The sequence below is a fragment of the Polypterus senegalus genome, chromosome 2 (assembly GCF_016835505.1).
Source record: "Polypterus senegalus isolate Bchr_013 chromosome 2, ASM1683550v1, whole genome shotgun sequence".
NCBI lineage: Eukaryota > Metazoa > Chordata > Cladistia > Polypteriformes > Polypteridae > Polypterus > Polypterus senegalus.
Window position 1 is genome coordinate 163,527,536 of NC_053155.1, and position 20,048 is coordinate 163,547,583.

General features: G+C 38.9%; 1 protein-coding gene across 1 annotated transcript in view; it reads left to right on the forward strand.

The window, feature by feature from the left end:
• cct8 (chaperonin containing TCP1, subunit 8 (theta)) overlaps positions 1 to 20,048 on the forward strand; it is an 86,323-nt gene that overhangs the window by 43,968 nt on the left and 22,307 nt on the right. The window contains exons 4-7 of the mRNA XM_039744919.1: positions 3,290 to 3,470; positions 3,665 to 3,726; positions 3,815 to 3,952; positions 7,443 to 7,621. Of these exons, the coding sequence (XP_039600853.1) occupies positions 3,290 to 3,470; positions 3,665 to 3,726; positions 3,815 to 3,952; positions 7,443 to 7,621 (560 nt within the window). The remainder of the gene's footprint in view (positions 1 to 3,289; positions 3,471 to 3,664; positions 3,727 to 3,814; positions 3,953 to 7,442; positions 7,622 to 20,048) is intronic.

Genomic DNA, 20,048 nt, shown 5'->3' on the forward strand with positions numbered 1-20,048 from the left:
GATTGAAAGAAATAATGATAATCAAATCCTTGATGACAGCAACACTCAGTAACACTCACAATACAAATACTGTATATTGACAGTCATGTTACGTTATTTTTAAAATGTTCCCTTTTCTTTTTCATAGCTTTTTTAACACACTACTTCTCCCTGCGTATATATATATATATATATATATATATATATATATATATATATATAACCGATCTACATACTCGAATAATGGATACTTTATTAGCCATCAATGATTGTTTTGGTAAAGCCATACTCAGTGTATTCATTAGATGAGCGGTAAAAAGTAAGAGCGAGTGAAGGATGACTTATTGAGGCATGCAGGCTGTAGTGCGCGTCAATTCTATCTGAATTGCGCGATCACATTTGAAAAAATCTATCTTTTCAAGTTCTATTTAGTCCATATGTGTCAAACTCAAGGGCTGCGGGCCACATCCGGCCCGGCGTGTACTTATAATCCGCCCGCGAGATCATTTTATATACTGTATTATCGTTATTAAAGCCGGGTATATGAAGCGCTGGTAACACAATAAACTACAGATCCCATAATGCAGCGCTTCAGCTGCCTTGCCGAACACTTACCGCGTTAATCAAGTCTACCTTATGATGCTGAAAGTTATTGCGAAGCTAGCTCACACGATGCTGAAGAGAAAAGTTGATTCTGAAAATAGAGCCTTTAAAAACCGATGGGAGGCTGAGTATATGTTTACTGAACCCGTGTGTCTCATTTGTGGAGCTAATTTCTGCGGACAATGGGTCTTTTAATTTATGGTACATGCTTCCTCAGTTTGTTTGCCCAGTTGATTTCATACAAGGGACGCTATTGGCGGATGGCTTAGAAGCTACCCAATCAGAGCACGTATTACATATTAACTAAAACTCCTCAATGCTATAAGATATGCCTCCTGCGGTGCTCGATTGTTTGCTTGTCTCTGCCTCTATCTCACCCTCTGACATTCTCTCGCCTGGACGGAGGGGTGTGAGCAGAGGTGCTGCTCGCACAGAAGCTGTTTGCCTAGTGAATACAGACGCTCCTCTAAGAAACAAAAGCACACTTATTGATTTTTTGATTGTTTGCTTTAATCTCTCTCTCTCTCTCTGACGTTCTCTGCGCTTGACGGAGGAGATGTGAGCAGAGGGGCTTTTTGCACAGAGGCTGTTTGCTTAGAAGATAGGGACGCTCCTGTAAAAATGCTGAAAGGCTACCTTTGCATTGATCCCTTCATTGCCGCTGCTTTATCGCGGTGCTTGCATACTTCAAAGCGCAACAGCCCTATTGATTTTTCATTGTTTACTTTACTCTCTCTCTGACATTCTCCGCTCCTTACGCGCACTTTGAAGATGAAGATATGTTTGCATTCTTTTAATTGTGAGAAAGAACTGTCATCTCTGTCTTGTCATGGAGCACAGTTTAAACTTTTGACTAAAGGGTGTTATTTCATGTCTAGAGGGCTCTAATAATGTTAAAAAACGTATTTAGAAGGTTGTAAACAGGTTTTCTATGCTCTAACTGCGAAAATATTAGATTTATAAATAAAGAATCCTACTTGTGGAAATTCATTTATCTGTCTGGAGCGGATTAACCCCGATAAACAAGGGTTTACTGTATAACTGTGCGGAGAATATTTATAAACAGTGTGGGAGAGTTTCTGAGGGCTTAAAATATATAAAAATAATCATACAAACATATGGTTTCTACTTCGCGGATTTTCACCTATCGCGGGGGTTCTGGAACGCAACCCCCGCGATCGAGGAGGGATTACTGTATATGACAACAACACTCATCACTCACAACAGTGACAAAACAATTACATTGACAATCATGTTACGTTATTTTCAAAATGTTTCCTTTTCTTTTTCATTGCTTCTTTAACACACTACTTCTCCTCTGCTGGTATTTTACTAGTAATATATATATATATATATATATATATATATATATATATATATATATATATATATATACTACTAAAAGGCAAAGCCCTCACTCATCACTAATTCTCCAACTTCCCGTGTAGGTAGAAGGCTGAAATTTGGCAGGCTTATTCCTTACAGCTTACTTACAAAAGTTGGGCAGGTTTCATTTCGAAATTCTATGCGTAAGGGTCATAACTGGAACCTATTTTTCTACATGTAATGGAGTTGGTTTGGAGATGGGGGGCGGTGTTTCGTGTGACATCATCACGCCTCCTACGTAAGTACGTAGAGAACAAGGAAGAACTCCAAACAGCAATGAGCACAAAACGCCATTTCACAATTGAGAAGGCAGAAAAACATTATGAAGCAAATGATGCATACAAGCATATTCATAAGTACAGCTACTGCGGAAACAAAGCACGGCGTGAAATGTAAGTTCATATTAAATTAAGTTCATAGACAGGCTGCCACTAGCGTTTGTAATTTAGTGCCTGCCCATATAAGGCCGTCCATCAGCGGCAATCCATATATAATATATAATATACACACACACATACAGTGCTCAGCATAAATGAGTACACCCCACTACATGTAATTTGTAGGGCAGCAGTAGCTCAGTCGGTAGAGCGGGTTGTCCAGCAATCGGAGGGTCGCAGGTTCGATCCTGGCTTCCGGCATGAGAATGCAGCTGTTGTGTCCTTGGGCAAGACACTTAACCTACCTTGCCTGCTGGTGGTGGTCGGAAGGATTGGTGGCGCCAGTGTTCGGCAGCCTCACTTCTGTCAGTGTGCCCCAGGGCAGCTGTGGCTACATAGTAGCTTATCATTACCAGCGTATGAATGTGTGTGTGAATGGGTGAATGACTGTTGTGTTGTAAAGCACCTAGGGGGGTTCTTGAACTCTAGTTAGGCGCTATATCAAATACAGGCCATTTACCATTTACATTTGTCAAACCTTTTGTTTCCTTTCAGTATCAACATTTTCTGTGAGATACTGCACTACAAAATACTCCCACAAATGTGGGCCATTGATTGCAAATGAGATTTGTTAATTTGCACACACAAAGTGATTTTCCTAACACATTCATTCAAGCCCATGTTGCAACAATGAGTACACCCCAATTTATAGTGTTAGGAGAAAAGCCACACTTAAGACTACAAAATTCTAATTAACTGGCATTCAACCACAGGTGAGTCTAATGTTTCATTTAAGAGGTGTCCAGCAGACAGATGAATATAAAAGGCTTAACTTAACAAAGAAAAGCCATTCCCATTTCATTATTAATATCACAAAAAAATCTTTATCTTTGCTGTTTCTTTTATATGTATTACAATACATAGCTTTCCAATATTTATTGCAGGTAATTGAAGGTTACGAAATTGCATGCAGAAAAACTTTGGAAATTCTTCCAGACTGTGCGTGTGCGTCAGCAAAAAACCTGAGAAACACCGAAGAAGCAGCATCTTATATACGTACAGCAGTAATGAGTAAACAGTATGGCAATGAGGATTTTCTATCACATTTAATTGCACAAGCATGTGGTAAGTTATATAAATGTGATATCTTAAAAATCTCTTTTTTGAAGTTCACAAAATATTAACTACAAATTAATGAAAGAAGTTACATGTTTACATGCATTATATAGGTCTGTTTCTCCCAATTTCATTAAATGTCATTTCCTGTGGTTTAGTTTAAGAGTTGGCATTTTTTTTTTATTTTTTTTTTTCCATTTCAGTGTCTGTTTATCCGGAATCTGGTCATTTTAATGTTGACAGTGTAAGAGTGTGCAAAATACTGGTATGTACATAAAATACTTTGACTCTGTTTGACTTTGTCAAAAAATAACTCTTCTCTAAACATAATTGCTTTTAAATGTTTGGTCTAGGGTTCTGGGATATCTAGCTCTTCAGTACTTCATGGAATGGTTTTTAAAAGAGAAACTGAAGGAGATGTCACATCGGTTAAAAATGCAAAACTAGCCATTTTTTCCTGTCCATTTGACTGCATGGTGACAGAAACTAAGGTAAGGTTACATTTAGCAGTATTTGTTAAAAGCAATGTAGACTAGTGCAGTGATACTACAAGCAGTATACAGTAGATCGACAAACCTTTCACTTTTAATTTTCATTCACTTCTGCTCATTATCTGCAGTTAAGTTTTCCTCATGGTTTAACATTTTAAACAGCACTTACTTCTGAAGATTCTTGGTGTTAGGTTGAATTATAATATTATACAGTCACAAGCCCCTCAAGCTTGGAACTTTTATTCTACCCTCAAAACTGGATGTTCCATTTCCTACCTGTCACACCTTAGCATGTTCAGATTTGATGTATCACTTTTTCAGTACTGATCCTCAACACACATCTCTTTTCCCACCCATGATATTGTTCTTATCCTCTTGCTATAGTCCTCCTTCACCCATAACTGTGAAACATTTTAATTTAACAAATTTTTCTTCCAAAACAGCCCTGCTCAACAGTTGTTATTGCCTTATTCCACTTCCTCATTGCTCCCAGTGCTTGAACTATAGAGAAGGTGTTACTGACCCATTTCCCCCTCTTCCTTTAATGAAACAAAAAATATCTGTTTATATAAGCAAATTGCAGATAAAGTTGGGTACGTAGTTTTAGATTTTTTATTTTAGCCTGTCTGTTAGAAGTTTAAATTACTATTTACCTTTGTGGCAGATACCCCACGTTTTCATCAAATAATCAAGAAGTTGTTTTTTAGCAGCAGGCTAAAACATTTACTGTAACTCCTCGGTGAACAAATTCCTTAATACTCCTGACTTTCAGATTGTGCCTTTTTTCTTTGACACATTTAGTGGAGTTGAAGGCCTCAAGAAGAGGTTAGTTGCCTGCTAAATGAACATTGGATGTCTGTGTCACATCAGACAGGTTTTCCAACTGTTTTCAGTCGAAGCCTTTGTTTAATTAATCTTAATTTGTCAATGTTAGACTTAGTTTGTCTGTGTTATGTTCCTTTGAAGCATTTCACCTAATGTGACAAGCCCAATGACTGAGACCAGCTAGTGTTCAACTAACTATAATAAGTTCAAACCAGTTTCATTTTCTGTTTCATTGTAGAGTTGGGACAGGTTGTGTGTTCAGGAGAGCTAGTAAGCAATGAATGCTCATCCAGAAGTACATTGCATAGAATGTAGCGTCTAGGAATAAAGAACGTGTGTTTTGAGCATTGCAGACAAATTAGAGACTTTTTGATATTTTGTGTTTTACATACTAAAACAGAATGGGGGAAAAAAGGGGCAAGATTGCCGCAGAACTTGGCACAACTGTTTTTCCTTCCTACAGCACAGGCTTCATCAGGCAGCACGCTGTTAGCAAAGAGAGGGGCGAGCACGACTGTACTGGAAGATTAGCACTCAGTATGTCGTCCTCCGTTGTTTCTGTACATTTGTTTCTGCCTGTAGAGTGTATGGGGTATCCATCTCCCTGATTCTTTAGTAATATACATGAACATACAGTAGGTGCCCCAGTACTATACTATTTATTGGATGGATGTGTCCTCTTCAGCTCAGCTCATCTCTGTGATGATACTGACCAGTAGTGGCTTCAAGTGGCTTCTGGAACGGAATTGTAGCATGGATCTAACCCGTACCATCACATTTGGTGGCAGCAGTGGGATGAACTGAGGCAGTGAGGAATGAAGACCGGAAAGAGGGAACAGCATATGTGGAGCATATACCGTAAACTACAATTGCTCAGAACTACTGTTTTCTTTCAGCTTTTCCGATGAGGATAAAGACTGCGACTCCTTAATATTTCCATCTTTACGAAACATTTGGAAAACTAGTTTTGTTATACAGTATAACACAGCAGTTGAAACCAGTGGCTGGTTTGGTTTTGAGGAGACCATCCTGTTGGTTTGTGTCAACGTTTACCACAACAAAGACCAACAGCCATTGGCTAATCGGTGTAAATATGATAATAAAAACATCAAACTGGGCTTCATTTGGATCTGTACTCATGATTACCCCCAACTGCAGTGTGTGGTGTGCAGTGAGGTGCTGTCCAATAATAGTATGACACAGGCACTACTAGAGACACTATATGAGACACCTAGATTCCAAAAGCAAATCAATGCTTTGTATGTCAGGAGACATTAACAAAAAACATTTGAAGCAATGTACGTGGTTGAGTGCCTTAATTATTGAGTGCCTTAATTAGGCAAGCCCAACATCATGGATAAGGAATTAATACATACAGCTACTGCAGACATGGCTGGGATAATGGTTGAAGAAAACATTAAAAGCAGCACAAATCTAATCTTAATAGTGCCATCATCAAACAATACAGTCTTACAGGGCATTGATGTTATGGCAGGTGACATTGTAGCATAGTTATGTTGCTTTTCAACTGGATAGTCTGACATGGTGAACTTGGCCCAACTCCTTGTACTGTTACGAAGGTACAGTTAAAGTGAACCTTTCTATTTTGCCAGCCATGCTCAACTTGAAGGACATGAAAATATATTTTTAATAAGCTTGACACATTTATTAATATTTTTAATGACAGTGTAAAATCAATGACTGGAAATCAGTGTAGTGACTCATATTCGTGCAGTTGCTCCTTGATGCAGCTTGAACCCACTGTAGTATACACAAGGAGGTTTTTACTATGACTCGCATGCCAGACAGTGTAAAGGTGTTTTATAATCAAGATTCATTTTATTAAAACAAGGCCCCTAAGTTTGACAGTATTTTCAGCTTTGTGCACCAAAATGGGAATTGATTGTTCAAGTTTATTGCCTCATACTGAAGTGCGTTGGCTTTAATCAAGTAAAGTGCTAAGTGATTTTTTTGAGACCTTGAGATGTGGTTTAATTATTTCTTTATAATCATCCATTTCCTCTTTAGACTGTTTACATGATGCCAATCGGCTCCAACGGTTAAGTTACCTTTAGGTTTTGACCATAAATATTTAATGTGCATGATAAAATTTAAGCAATGATTAAAAAGACAGGACTGACTTGAGAGATTTCAGTTTTTGATTATTAATATGGAAACTTTTTAAAAGTAACGTTAAATAGCGTTATTGATTATTCAGTGATTGATTGGGCAATAACTGCAAATGTATCCATTAAAAATAAAATGTGCAGGAAGTGAAGGGACTAAGTAGTTTGAGTCCACTGTACATCCGGGTGGTGGTGGGGAATATGGATCAGCATGACAATCCTTTTAAGAGTTATCTATTTCTAAAAAATTCTGTTCATATTGCGGTAGGAGATGGAGTGCTATGTACTCATGTACAATATTTTAGAAATGAATGTTACTGTAAAATTTGGCCCCAAACCTCTGAAAAAGCTACACTTGCTGGTTTAAAATGGTAGTAGCCTAGTAGACTACAATACAGTATGTATGTACAATTTGTCTATCACTGAAAGTTAACACTTTTTAATGATTATGCCTGTTGTTTAAAGAAAACAATAGATCATTTAAACCACTTTTTAGTTTAAAATTGTCAGTTTGGAAAAACATTTTTCTCACTTTATAGGGGACAGTTTTGATTAATAATGCTGAAGAACTTTTGAGCTACAGTAAAGGTGAGGAGAACATGATGGAATCGCAAGTAAAAGCCATTGCAGATGCTGGAGCAAATATTGTGGTAACTGGTGGAAAAGTTGCAGACATGGCCCTTCACTATGCTAATAAGTATCAGCTCATGGTCGTCAGGTAAAGAAATATACTTTTTTGTGTCTCTTATTTTTTTCCAGGATTTGTCTGTCTTTTGAAATGTTCCAGATACATATGTGAGTTCTCTCTATCCATTCTCAAACTACTTCTACCGTTGCATATACACACAATGGTGGCAGTTTGGTAATGAAGGGCTATTCCGGTAGCATCAGATCTATAGGAAGGACCCAATCCTTGATGATTTGTCTTGAATATTTTTCAAAAAAGTGCCAAACAGGGGCAAAGTGCCATTGCTTTCCGCTTCAGTATGAATTAATTGTTTATCTTAAACATTGTTGCTTTAGCTATACAGTTAAACCTTGATTAATCGTCAGTCTCTAACCGTTGTTCTTCCCCAGCACCATGTGTCATGCCACATTTTGAAATTGCAGTGTCGGTTACATACCCTCAACTTTAATAGCGTTTCCTAGCTTTTGTCTTTGTTATAATTAAACTACTTTAAATTGTTATGGCTGATAAACATATATGTGTGGTGTTGGAATTGTCAAAAATATATTGAATTTTTTAAACGTTTACAAAATTGCAAAAGCGCTTCAAATATGGCTTCAATTTACAGAGTAGGAAGAGCAACATTGAACAGTGTAAACCGTAATGCCAGAAAGTGTCTCAAATGGAAACCTGACGTTGTGTTATTCTGTATTAATGTTGTTCTCCTATTTTTTTTTTATTCTGTTATGTTTTGTTAATATATTGTGTTGTGCAGGCAGCTTGTGGTGTACTGTGTAGAAGCAGAAAGGTGGAATTCTGTGTAAGTGATAGGACTGGGTGAAGGGCTTTGGTTCTGTGACGGGTGGACACGCTGCTTAGGAGGTGAGTGACAGGAGAAGTTAGTTGAACAAGGAAAGTATGGCAGAAGGAAGTTTTGAGTAGGGAGTCAGGAGACGATAAGCAGGAGTGTTCGCGGTATAAAAAATGACCGAACATGTTTGGCAGAAGATGATAATTATTGGTAGGGAAAGCTTTCTTTTATTCTGGAGCTGTAGATTACTTTAGTGAATAGTCTTATTTACATACAAAATGAAACACTTAAAATATAGCATTAATAAAATTTATTTATACTGGGGGTTCCCCCTGCTCGCTTTGTTCGCCAACCCCACCAGCCTGCGCTACATGCCAGCCACTTCTCATCTCAGCCGCTTGCGTATGTGGATTTCACTTTCACCAAATAACAAATCATTTAATTCTTGCAGATACATCTCTACTTTTTCCTGACGGCAACACAAATTAGGCGATCTACAAGTCTCCGACTTAAAGTTTAAATCTGATTAATATATTCGATCTTTTTTTGCTGTTCTGTTATTTCACTGAGTAATTTCCATTTGTTTGCTCTAATGCAATCTTTACTATTTTTTTTTTTTTTGAGACTTTCGAATGTTAGTTCGTTCATTATCTCTAACCTGCTCTGCATGTATATTGCTCCAACGTTTTTGAATTCTTTCCGACATTCTAGTTTGTCATCTACACTTTGCTTTTTACAGTGCATCTGGGAAGTATTCACAACGCATCACTTTTTCCACATTTTATGTTACAGCCTTATTCCAAAATGGATTAAATTCATTTTTTTCCTCAGAATGCTGCACAAAACACACCATAATAACAAAGAGAAAAAAGTTTGAGATTTTTGCAAATTAATTAAAAATAAAAAAAAAAGAGAAAGCACGTGTACATAAGTATTCACAGCCTTTGCCATGAAGCTCAAAATTGAGCTCAGGTGCATCCTGTTTCCCCTGATCATCCTTGAGATGTTTCTGCAGCTTAATTGGAGTCCACCTGTGGTAAATTCAGTTGATTGGACATGATTTGGAAAGGCACACACCTGTCTATGTAAGGTCCCACAGTTGACAGTTCATTTCAGAGCACAAACCAAGCATGAAGTCAAAGGAATTGTTGTAGATCTCTGAGACAGGATTGTCTCGAGGCACAAATCTGGGGAAGGTTAAAGAAAAATTTCTGCTGCTTTAAAGATCCCAATGAGCATAGTGGCCTCCATCCTCCGTAAGTGGAAGAAGTTTGAAACCACCAGGACTCTTCCTAGAGCTGGCCAGCCATCTAAACTGAGCGATCGGGGAGAAGGGCCTTAGTCAGGGAGGTGACCAAGAACGCGATGGTCACTCTGTCAGAGCTCCAGAGGTCCTCTGTGGAGAGAGGAGAACCTTCCAGAAGGACAACCATCCTCTGCAGCAATCCACCAATCAGGCCTGTATGGTAGAGTGGCCAGATGGCAGCCACTCCTTAGTAGAAGGCACATGGCAGCCCGCCTGGAGTTTGCCAAAAGGCACCTGAAGGACTCTCAGACCATGAGAAACAAAATTCTCTGGTCTGATAAGACAAAGATTGAACTCTTTGGTGTGAATGCCAGGTGTCACGTTTGGAGGAAACCAGGTATTGCTCATCACCAGGCCAATACCATCCCTACAATGAAGCATGGTGGTGGCAGCACCATGCTGTGGGGATGTTTTTCAGCGGCAGGAACTGGGAGACTAGTCGGGGAAAGATGACTGCAGCAATGTACAGAGACATCCTGGATGAAAACCTGCTCCTGAGCGCTCTTGACCTCAGACTGGGGCGACTGATCATCTTTCAGCAAGACAACGACCCTAAGCACACAGCCAAGATATCAAAGGAGTGGCTTCAGGACAACTCTGTGAATGTCCTTGAGTGGCCCAGCCAGAGGCTGTGCATCGACGCTTCCCATCCCACCTGATGGAGCTTGAGAGGTGCTGCACAAAGGAAAATTGGCGAAACTGGCCAAGGATAGGTGTGCCAAGCTTGTGGCATCATATTCAAAAAGACTGGAGGCTGGAATTGCTTCCAAAGGTGCATTGACAAAGTATTGAGCAAAGACTGTGAATACTTATGTACATGTGATTTCTCAGTTTTTTTATTTTTAATAAATTTGCAAAAACCTCAAGTAAACTTTTTACACATTGTCATTATGGGGTGTTGTGTGTAGATTTCTGAGGAAAAAAATTAATTTAATCAATTTTGGAATAAGGCTGTAACATAACAAAATGTGGAAAAAGTGATGCGCGGGGAATACTTTCCAGATGCACTGTATTTCCGGCTCCAGGCATGGTTAAGTTTCTTGGCACATAGTCTCGTCTCGCGGAATATGAAAGTATCTCTCTGAAAAAGTCACGTCTCGTCCTGGGAATTTTTTCTTATAATAGATAGAAAATGGAAAGGATTTAAGTTGTAGTTTAGCATATGATCAACTGAAAGCAATAGATGCTTAGTGTGTGCAGTGAAGTACAACCAGACCAAGGTCTTTTGCCCTTCTGATCCACTAGATGTTTCTTTCTAACCCTAACCCTAACCCTGAGCTTGCCTTAGGACATCTGCATTATGGTGTGACAGATGTACCGCCACACTCAAACCATGCCTGAGGAAGTTTGTGGTTCTGACATTGGGAGAGCCCCATGAGGAAGGGGAGATGACTCATAACATTTGATCAGAAGAAGGCAAAAATAATGTAAAGTGTTCCTGTTAATTGCATCTGCCACTAAAAACTGCTTTGAAACATATTGCTCAAAAGTGCAGTTTTGGTGGTGTTTCCTTTTAAAGGACGATTTAAAATGAAAACTGAGACTGAAAGTGATACAGCCTGTTGTGTAGTATTAATATGTTGTTACAACAGTGTGGCTTATTATATAATAAAATTTTAATTTTATAAATCCAAAGTATTTGGTTTTCAAAATAGTTAAATTTCTAGGAAGGGTATGGTTCAAAGGGTTAAAATATTCTTTTTGTTAGGTGGTTTCTGTTAGCTGCATGCTGCAATGGATAACCCATATGGATGGATTACGGTACTGTTGTTTTGTGCTGTTTTGAGACCCCGTGGAAAATGGCAGTGTTTGTTATGTGTTATACTTGAAGTCTGTTTTCTCCAACTCAGTAGACTTCAACAGCCCATGCAGATCATTGATTTCGTTTGGCACTTGTGAAATGAATCTGCCTAAAAAAAACACCCATTCTCCCCTGTTCAGTTTATGAAAATTCATTCTTTTTCTTCCCTCCACAAGCCAGACAGACAGACGCACACAATCTCAGGTGAATAATCTGGAAATGTTAATCCAATCAAGAGGGTAAAGAGGAGTTTGGGTAAGACTACACTGCCTGCTTTCAGAACAAAGCAGGGATTAGATCCAGTTGGAGGGTTGTTCATCACAGACCTCATACATGCATATACTTCTTCTTTCGACTGCTCCCACCAGGGGTTGCTACAGTGGATCATCTTCTTCCATATCTTTTTGTCCTCTGCATCTTGTTCTGTCACACCCATCACCTGCGTATCCTCTCTCACCACATCCATAAACCTTCTCTTAGGCCTTCCTCTTTTCCTCTTCCCTAGCAGCTCTATCCTTAGCATCCTTCTCCCAATATACCCAACATCTCTCCTCTGTCATGGTACAAAAAGAATGCGGCATACAGCAACATGCGGGGACTGGCAGAAACACTCAATAAAACTGAATAAAAAGAAAATCAAGTGACGGTGAGATACGAAGAAGGCAGCTTTGCCAGCGTTTGTGTGTCAGAACCCAGTTGGGGGGGCGTTAGTATGCATCGTGGTACACTGCAGAGCTATAGCGCATCTTTAGTGAAAACAGCCGTGTCAGATGGGGTTGTATGGATTGATTCTGAACGCGACTGAGAGAATGAAAAGTGAATAAATAAAAAAAAAAATCTAACTTTTACAAGGATCATAAATTGCATCGGCTGTTACAGACTGAAATCAAATGTATGCTTTTATTCTAAAATAGTAAGACTAAGAGCACTTTACTTCTCAAAACAGAGTATTGCAGAATCGAACTCGCGATCTTTTGATTCCAAGGCGAGAACTGATTCAATTGCACTATGGAGGAAGCCATAATAAAACATTGCCAATGTCGCATGTTAAGGCGGTTTTTTGTTTTTGCAGTTATATTATTGAATAAAAGCGCAATTGTTGTGTTATATTTGAACCTTTTATGAAAATGTTTCTTTGCTATTTGGACTTCAGGCTTCATACATTATATAGTTTATGCCTACATTTTGTCATCTACTACTAGAATATAAAAAACGTTTGTTTTAACAATGTGTTGACACAGATTACTGTAGAAACGGAACAGACATGAAATGCGTGTGTTCCAAATAATGATCTATTATTTCCACTCTAAAACTTCACTTCACTCCCAGATACTCAATCAAGGCATGAGCTGGGAGAAGTTCGTGCACATTCTAAATTGGTGGGGGGATGGAATAGCCGGCTGCTCCTAGCTTCTCTTTATCAACACATTTAGAAGACAAAGGACGCTGGCGGAGAGGTGTGAAGGGATTTAAGAAGAAATTTAAGGTGGGACGGAATTACGAGTTTTTTCGTAGGCTCTGGTAATTCTAATGTTAAACAATCTGGTTAAAAACCCCACTGCCATCTCTCCTAAACACCTCTGTGCTTCCATAGGTATGTCATATGGACCAACGGCCTTTCCATTATTCATCCTTTCCATAGCTGTCCTTACTTACTCCTTGCTAATTCGTTGCACTTCCTGATTTACTTTCTCCATCTTCCAAAACCTTCTCTTGCTCATTCCCTTCATTCATCAGCCTCTCAAAGTACTCATTCCATCTGCTCAATACACTCTCCTCGCTTCTGTGTCTGTTTTCATCTTTATCACCTTAACCTGCTGCACATCTTTCCCAGCACGATCCCTCTGTCTAGTCAGTGGGTACAGGTCCTTTTCTCCCTCATTAGTGTCCAACCTCTCATACAACTCATCATGCGCCTTTTCTTTTCTTACCACCTCTCTCTTCACCTTGTGCCTTATCTCCTTGTACTTTTGTCTACTTTCTGCATCTCTCTGACTGTCCCACTTCTTCTTTGCCATCATCTTCCTCTGTATGCTCTCCTGTATTTCCTCATTCCACCACCAGGTTTCCTTTTCCTCCTTTCAGATGTCACACCAAGCACGCTTCTTGCTGTCACCCTTACTACATCTGCTGTAGTTTCCCAACTGTCTGGTAACTCTTCACTGTCACCCAGTGCCTGTCTCACCTCCTCCCTAAACTCAACCTTGCAGTCTTCCTTTTTCAACTTCTACCATTTGATCCTTGGCTCTGCCCTCACTCTTTTCCTCTTCTTGATCTCCAACGTCATCCTATAGACCACCATGTTATGCTGTTAGCTTAGCTGCTTAACAACAGTTTCCCCCGCCACCACTCTGCAGTCTTCAATCTCCTTCAGAGCAACTCTTCTGCATAGGATGTAATCTACCTGTGTGCATCTTCCTCCACTCTTGTACATAACCCTGTGTTCCTCCCTCTTAAAATACATATTCACCACAGCCATGTCCATCCTTTTGGCAAAATCCATTAACCTCTGACCTTCTTCATTCCTCTCCTTGACACAATACCTACCCATCATCTCCTCTTCTTCACTGTTCCCTTCACCATCATGCCCATTGAAATTCACCCCAATCACCACTTTTGTCCCTTGGGTACACTGTTCATTACTTCATCCAATTCACTCCAAATATCTTTTCTCACCTATTGCACACCCATCTTGCAGTGCATATGCACTAACATTCATCATCACACCTCCAGTTTCAAGCTTCATAATCATTACTCTGCCTGACACTCTCTTCCCCTCCAAAACAGTCTTGACATACTGTTCTTTAAAGAATAACTCCTACCCAATACTTCTTCCCATCAGCACCATGATAGAACAATTTGAATCCACCCATCCACCTGGCCTTATTCCCCTTCATTTTAGTCTCTTGCACACACAATATATTAGCCTGCCTTCTCTCCATCATATCTGCTAACTCTCTCCCATTATCAGTCATACTGCCAACATTCAAAGTTCCTACCCTCAGTTTCACTCTTTATTTTCCTCCTCTTCTCCTGCCTCTGGACACGTCTCCCCCCTGTTCTTTTCCGGCCAACAGTAGCCCAATTTCCACCAGCACCCTGTGCTGACGTAACCGTATCCGGGCTTGGGACTAGCACGAAGAAACACACTGGTTTGTGCATCCCCTGTGGCTGGGTTTTATACATGCATATACTAATGCCATTTATTTTTGTGAATCAATTTAAACAATTTTATAGTAGTTGTCCCCCCAACTTTATAAGGATATAAATGAATAAAATACCGTTTATGAGAAATTTGTCTAAAATTATGAAAATGTTATTAAAAGTGAAATAAGATTCATAAAGCACACAAGTGTCATGACAGCAAGAGCTTGTCCTAAAATCAGTTTCAAAAGGAATTTTAGCAGTGTTTCAATCCCAAACATATTTATTTGTTCCCATATCCACACTTTCTATTGTATCTCCCAATATGGTAGCTTCAGTTTTGTAATTACAATTACTTTTCAAATCTATGTTTACGTGCTATTTTAACAGTGACACTCGAGCTCCAGTATTTAAATCAGGTGATTTTTTTTTTTTTTTTTGTCTGTGTATGGTACAGGTAATTTTAAAGGTCTTAGACTGAGTATAAGGCAAATGGTAAGTTATAAAACCAATACTAAACATTTCCCTACATGTCTTAAGTTTTCCTGAAAAGATACAGGGCTGCCTAAAAGCTTTTTAAATAGATTGTGGGCATTGTTCATTTTGCAACCTGCAGACAGGAAATATACTTCCTCTGTTTAGCCCCAGACCCATCAAAATGTTTCCCTCTGGTATGTATTGAAGGAGGGGCTGAAGAAAGATGATGACCATAAGAGTTAGATTAATTTTGCCCAGTTTTAATCACATAGTTTAACTTGGTATCAGGAAACCTATTTATTTTTATTTGTGGTGTTGATGAGATTTCATTAAAGAATTTAGCTAATTTCTGACAGAACATAGTATGCACCCTAAACACAAAGGTGAATGGTTTCCTTTAGTGACATTTTTTGACTCGTGTTTAATGAAGTTCATTATAGCATTGTCAAAAATATTGAATTATCAATATACAGTGGAACCTCGGTTCACGACCATAATTCGTTCCAGAACTTTGGTCGTAAACCGAGTTGGTCGTGAACCGAAGCAGTTTCCCCCCATAGGATTGTATGTAAATACAATTAATCCGTTCCAGACCGTACAAACTGTATGTAAATATGTAAAGATTAAGCACAAATATAGTTAATTACACCATAGAATGCACAGTGCAGTAAACTAATGTAAAAACATTGAATAACACTGACACAAAACACCCAGGCTCCCTGATCAGCTACACAAGCTGTCTCGCTCGCGCTCTCTCTTTCTCTCTCTGTAGCCAACACACCACCAAAGCCCCTCCCTCCCCTCCCTACCTCGGCTGCAGGAGTAGCCTGGCTCACGCGCGCTCTCTCTGTAGCGCCCGCCCACACACACACACCACTCGCCCCTATCCCCCTCCCATCCCTTCCCTGTCAGCTGCCCGTGCAGCATTTTTTTTTTTAATGAGTTAAGCACAGCAGAAAAAAAACATTGCACAAATCCTAACTGCATTTAAAAACCAACTCACAAGCAACCAAAAAAGTAACATTGCAGGAGATCACTCTATTAAACTTAAAGCCTGATCACTGTAAACAATGTTTTTAAAATGAGTTTTAAGCACAGCAGAAAACATCGCACAAATCCGAACTGCATTTAAAAACCAACTCACAAGCAACCAAAAAAGCAACATTGCAACAAATCGCACAATGAAGTCCTCCATGTAAACAATTTTTTTTAATGGGTTTTAAGCACAAGGAAAAAAGCGAATATTTGAAAAAAGAGAAAAATGACATTGCAACAAATCGCATTATGAACTAAAAATTTAACACTTGAAAAATCCGTAATACAAAAACCACCAAGAAAACTAACCTTGCATGAGACGAGTTCTGGCATGAAGTGTTTTCCTTCAGGTGATTTCTTGGGTTTCTGGTGCTTTTAGCGGTTTAGCTGGTGGGAGTGAAAGCCTCATGCAGCCATTCCAAAAAGAAAGTTCTTGTGACCCTCCACATTACTGGCAGTCTGGCTTTGTTTACATTATGTTGCTTGAAAGCACGAGGGTTCTCAGATTGGTAAATGAGTAAACTGGTAAACAGTTTTTCCACCTCTTGTAATTTCTTTCTTTACTTCGATTTCAATTTTCTTCAAAACTTTCTCCTGACCACTCTTCATTTGCTTAGAAGCCATAGTTAACTGCAAAAGCACACGAAATACTGTAGAGCACAAAGAGAGTGCACGTCTTATTGAAAACAATGAACAAGGAGCGGCTTTGCTTAAATGAAAAAGCATGGCAGCTCTCTTTCTCTCTCAGGCTGCCTGTGGTGGGGGGGATGGTTCGCTCTCTCAGCTCAGGAGGCAAGGGAAACTGGCTTGTTCAGCAAACACGTGAAGCAATCTTGTCCTCCCCCTCCCCAGCAGGCACGTGCTCTCTCTCCGCTCAGACAGGCAAGGGAAACTGGCTTGTTCGTATACCGAGTGTGTGGTTGTGAACCGAGGCAAAAGTTTGCCGAACTTTTTGGTCGTGAACAGAGGTTCCACTGTATATTGCTAGTCAAATTTTTAAAACTTTATTACTGTTTTTCTGTAGTAGCACACTTTCAGATGTGATATCTTGCTTGCTTGCTTGCTCTTTACTGTGAGTTCATAATCAACTTCTATCATAAATACACACACCATAAGTGATGCTCTACATTTTTTAAGATATAGTTAACACTTATATCAGACTGTACTTTTTTTGTTTTTGTTCTGTTGAATTTTATTTACTTTAGAACATATGATAATCTCAGCAGGTTATTGAATAATTGCACACCCTTAAAAAGTTATTTTTATAGTTTATATCTCTTTTCTAAAATTAAATATTTTGATCCTTAGTTTTGTTTGTCTCCCGTCAACCACCAAATGTGGTATTAAAAATACTATTGGATAGCAATATTTTTCAAAAATTGTACTGAAATTGGGTATTGCAATATCATGACAGTCCTTGTTAACTGAAAATAACATGTAGTTCACATGTAAATTAAGAATACAGACTTATGTATACAGTGTTAATTTTATTGATTAAATCTAAGATGAAAAATACTTGTCACTGATATTTTTTCTGTGAGCAAAAATGGAACAAAAACTAAATAACAATGCATCATTAATGACAAAAACAAAGACGAATGCCATAAAAATCATTGTTGATGAAAATGCTACAAACAGACAACTGAACAATGAGAAGCTCTTTGCACATCTCTGTTACACATGTGGTCCGCCAAAAAATAACGAGCTTCAGTACAGTGGTTCAATTTTAAAAACCTATATGCACGCTTGTTTTATTGTCTCTAGTTTGGGCACCATCAGGAAATCATCACGTCAGCCAAAATCGTGATCTGCTGTGTTAGCCAACGTGATTCTTGGGTGAAAAAAGTGGTCAGACTTATGGACCAACTTTAATTACAATGCTGACGAAAATAAAGACTAGTATAAGAAATGTAGAATGAAGCTCACAGGAAAAAACACCGCAAACCCGAAGAGGGCTTTAGGTGTGTACCATCCTGAGATTTGTGACAAGATATGTAATGTTATCTAGGTGGCAACATATCCAGCACCAAATCAGCTACCGATGATTCTCGTTCACCCTCCTAATGCTAATGCATCAAGTGTGTCAGTTTATTTTAGGTGTGATGCTTGTAGGGATGTCACATTGATAGTGAGGTCAGTGCTACATTCTTGTGTGTACTTCGGATGGCACAATAATGTGTCCGAAAAATGTGAGTAAAAGCTACACATGAACAAGGCTGAACAGTGGTGGTGATACAGCACCCCATCAATACGTCGAAAAGAAAAATGGCAGACATATCTGGTAGTACTGTGTGTTCGAGAATTTCTGCCTTCATTTGGGGGAAATGATCTTGTTAATAGAGGGAAAAAAAATGGTGAACATACAGACGCACGCACAAGCTTTTGTAATTGCCAGTTTTATCCTTTACAAGTTACTTAAACTGATTTGTGCAGCTTTGAGAGTGCAATCAGATATGCTTAGCCTTTTTAGCTAACAGTGTTATGCATTTGTTACAGCAGATGAAATCACAGGGTGATTAATCTTTTAATAAGTGTCCTACACAGTCCCAATAATGGAATGGAAGCTTTGCATTCTTTCCTTGATTGTATAGAGCACATTTACAAATTTGTTCATGCATCCATCCATGTTGTAACTGGTGGATATAGTTCAGGGTTGCAGATGAAACCAATTCGCATGCATCCACATACACATACACATACAGGCACAGTGGCAGTGACGACAACAGTCGTAAGGATTAAAAATCGAAGCAAGTTTCAAATGAATCGACTGTTTGGCTTATCACCAGGGTTGTGGAGTCGAGGAGTCTGAGACAATTTTGGGTACCTGGATCGGAGTCTGCAAAAATGTACCGGCTCCTAATAACTTAAAATTGTAATGGGGAAAAAAAATACAGCAGGTTCAAATGCCCTATTTCACAAACCGTACTCATAATTAAGTACTTCTGATGTAAGAATAAAGCCCAGTCCATAGTTGTTACTACAAGTGTGAAGTTCAGCTGAGCTATTATACAACCAGACATTCACATATTGTAATCTGGATTATGGTACATTACAAAAAGTGTTTTAATTTTATTTCAGATATAATGTGTTTAACAAGTTCATTTGAGTGTAAACAAGTGTATTGATGTAGGTGTAGGTATGTGCTATGGCCTGATGCGTGTTCAAGGATTCTGTCTGCACTCTCCACATATGCTCCCACCCAAGGCTGAACTTTAGCATAAATTTGCAACACCACCTGTTCTAGAAGATTTTGAAATTTAAAAGGGAACAGATTCAATGTATTGTGACAGAAAATTCTTCTTAATATGTTAAGCACAATTGAGAAAATGAGTTAAGTAGATGAAGAAAGTGAGTCAGATATTAGTGAAAGACAGTTCTGCTAGTATTGGAGAAAGTGAAACTGAAGAGAATAGTGACATTTTGGATAACATTGCTGAGGAAGCATCTAAGCTTACTACTATTCAACATATGCATTGTGCTGTTCATACTCTGCAACTTGCAATAACAGATGGATAGAAAGATCATACAGCTACTCTAATTGGCAAATTGAGGCAAGTAATTGTTGCGGCCAGGGCCCCTAAAACAGATGCCATTTTGAAAAGATGTGTAGGAAAAGGAGCCATTTTGGGGAAGCACTTATTTGATGGAAAAGCATTTGCTTGAACTAAAAGACTTTCTTGAAGAACTGGACAATGAAAATGTTTTATTAACTGAAAGCCAGTGGGCACAAGTAAACCCTGGAAAGTCTACTTTTTTACCCCTTTACTGTCACCAAGAGGTTGCAATATGAATATTTAACACCCGGTAAATTTTTCTTGGAATGGAAGACATATTGCCTGAACAAAAGTGGAGGGTTAATAGCGGATGGCATCTTATCTTCAGTGAAGAAAAGAGAGAGTCTCTT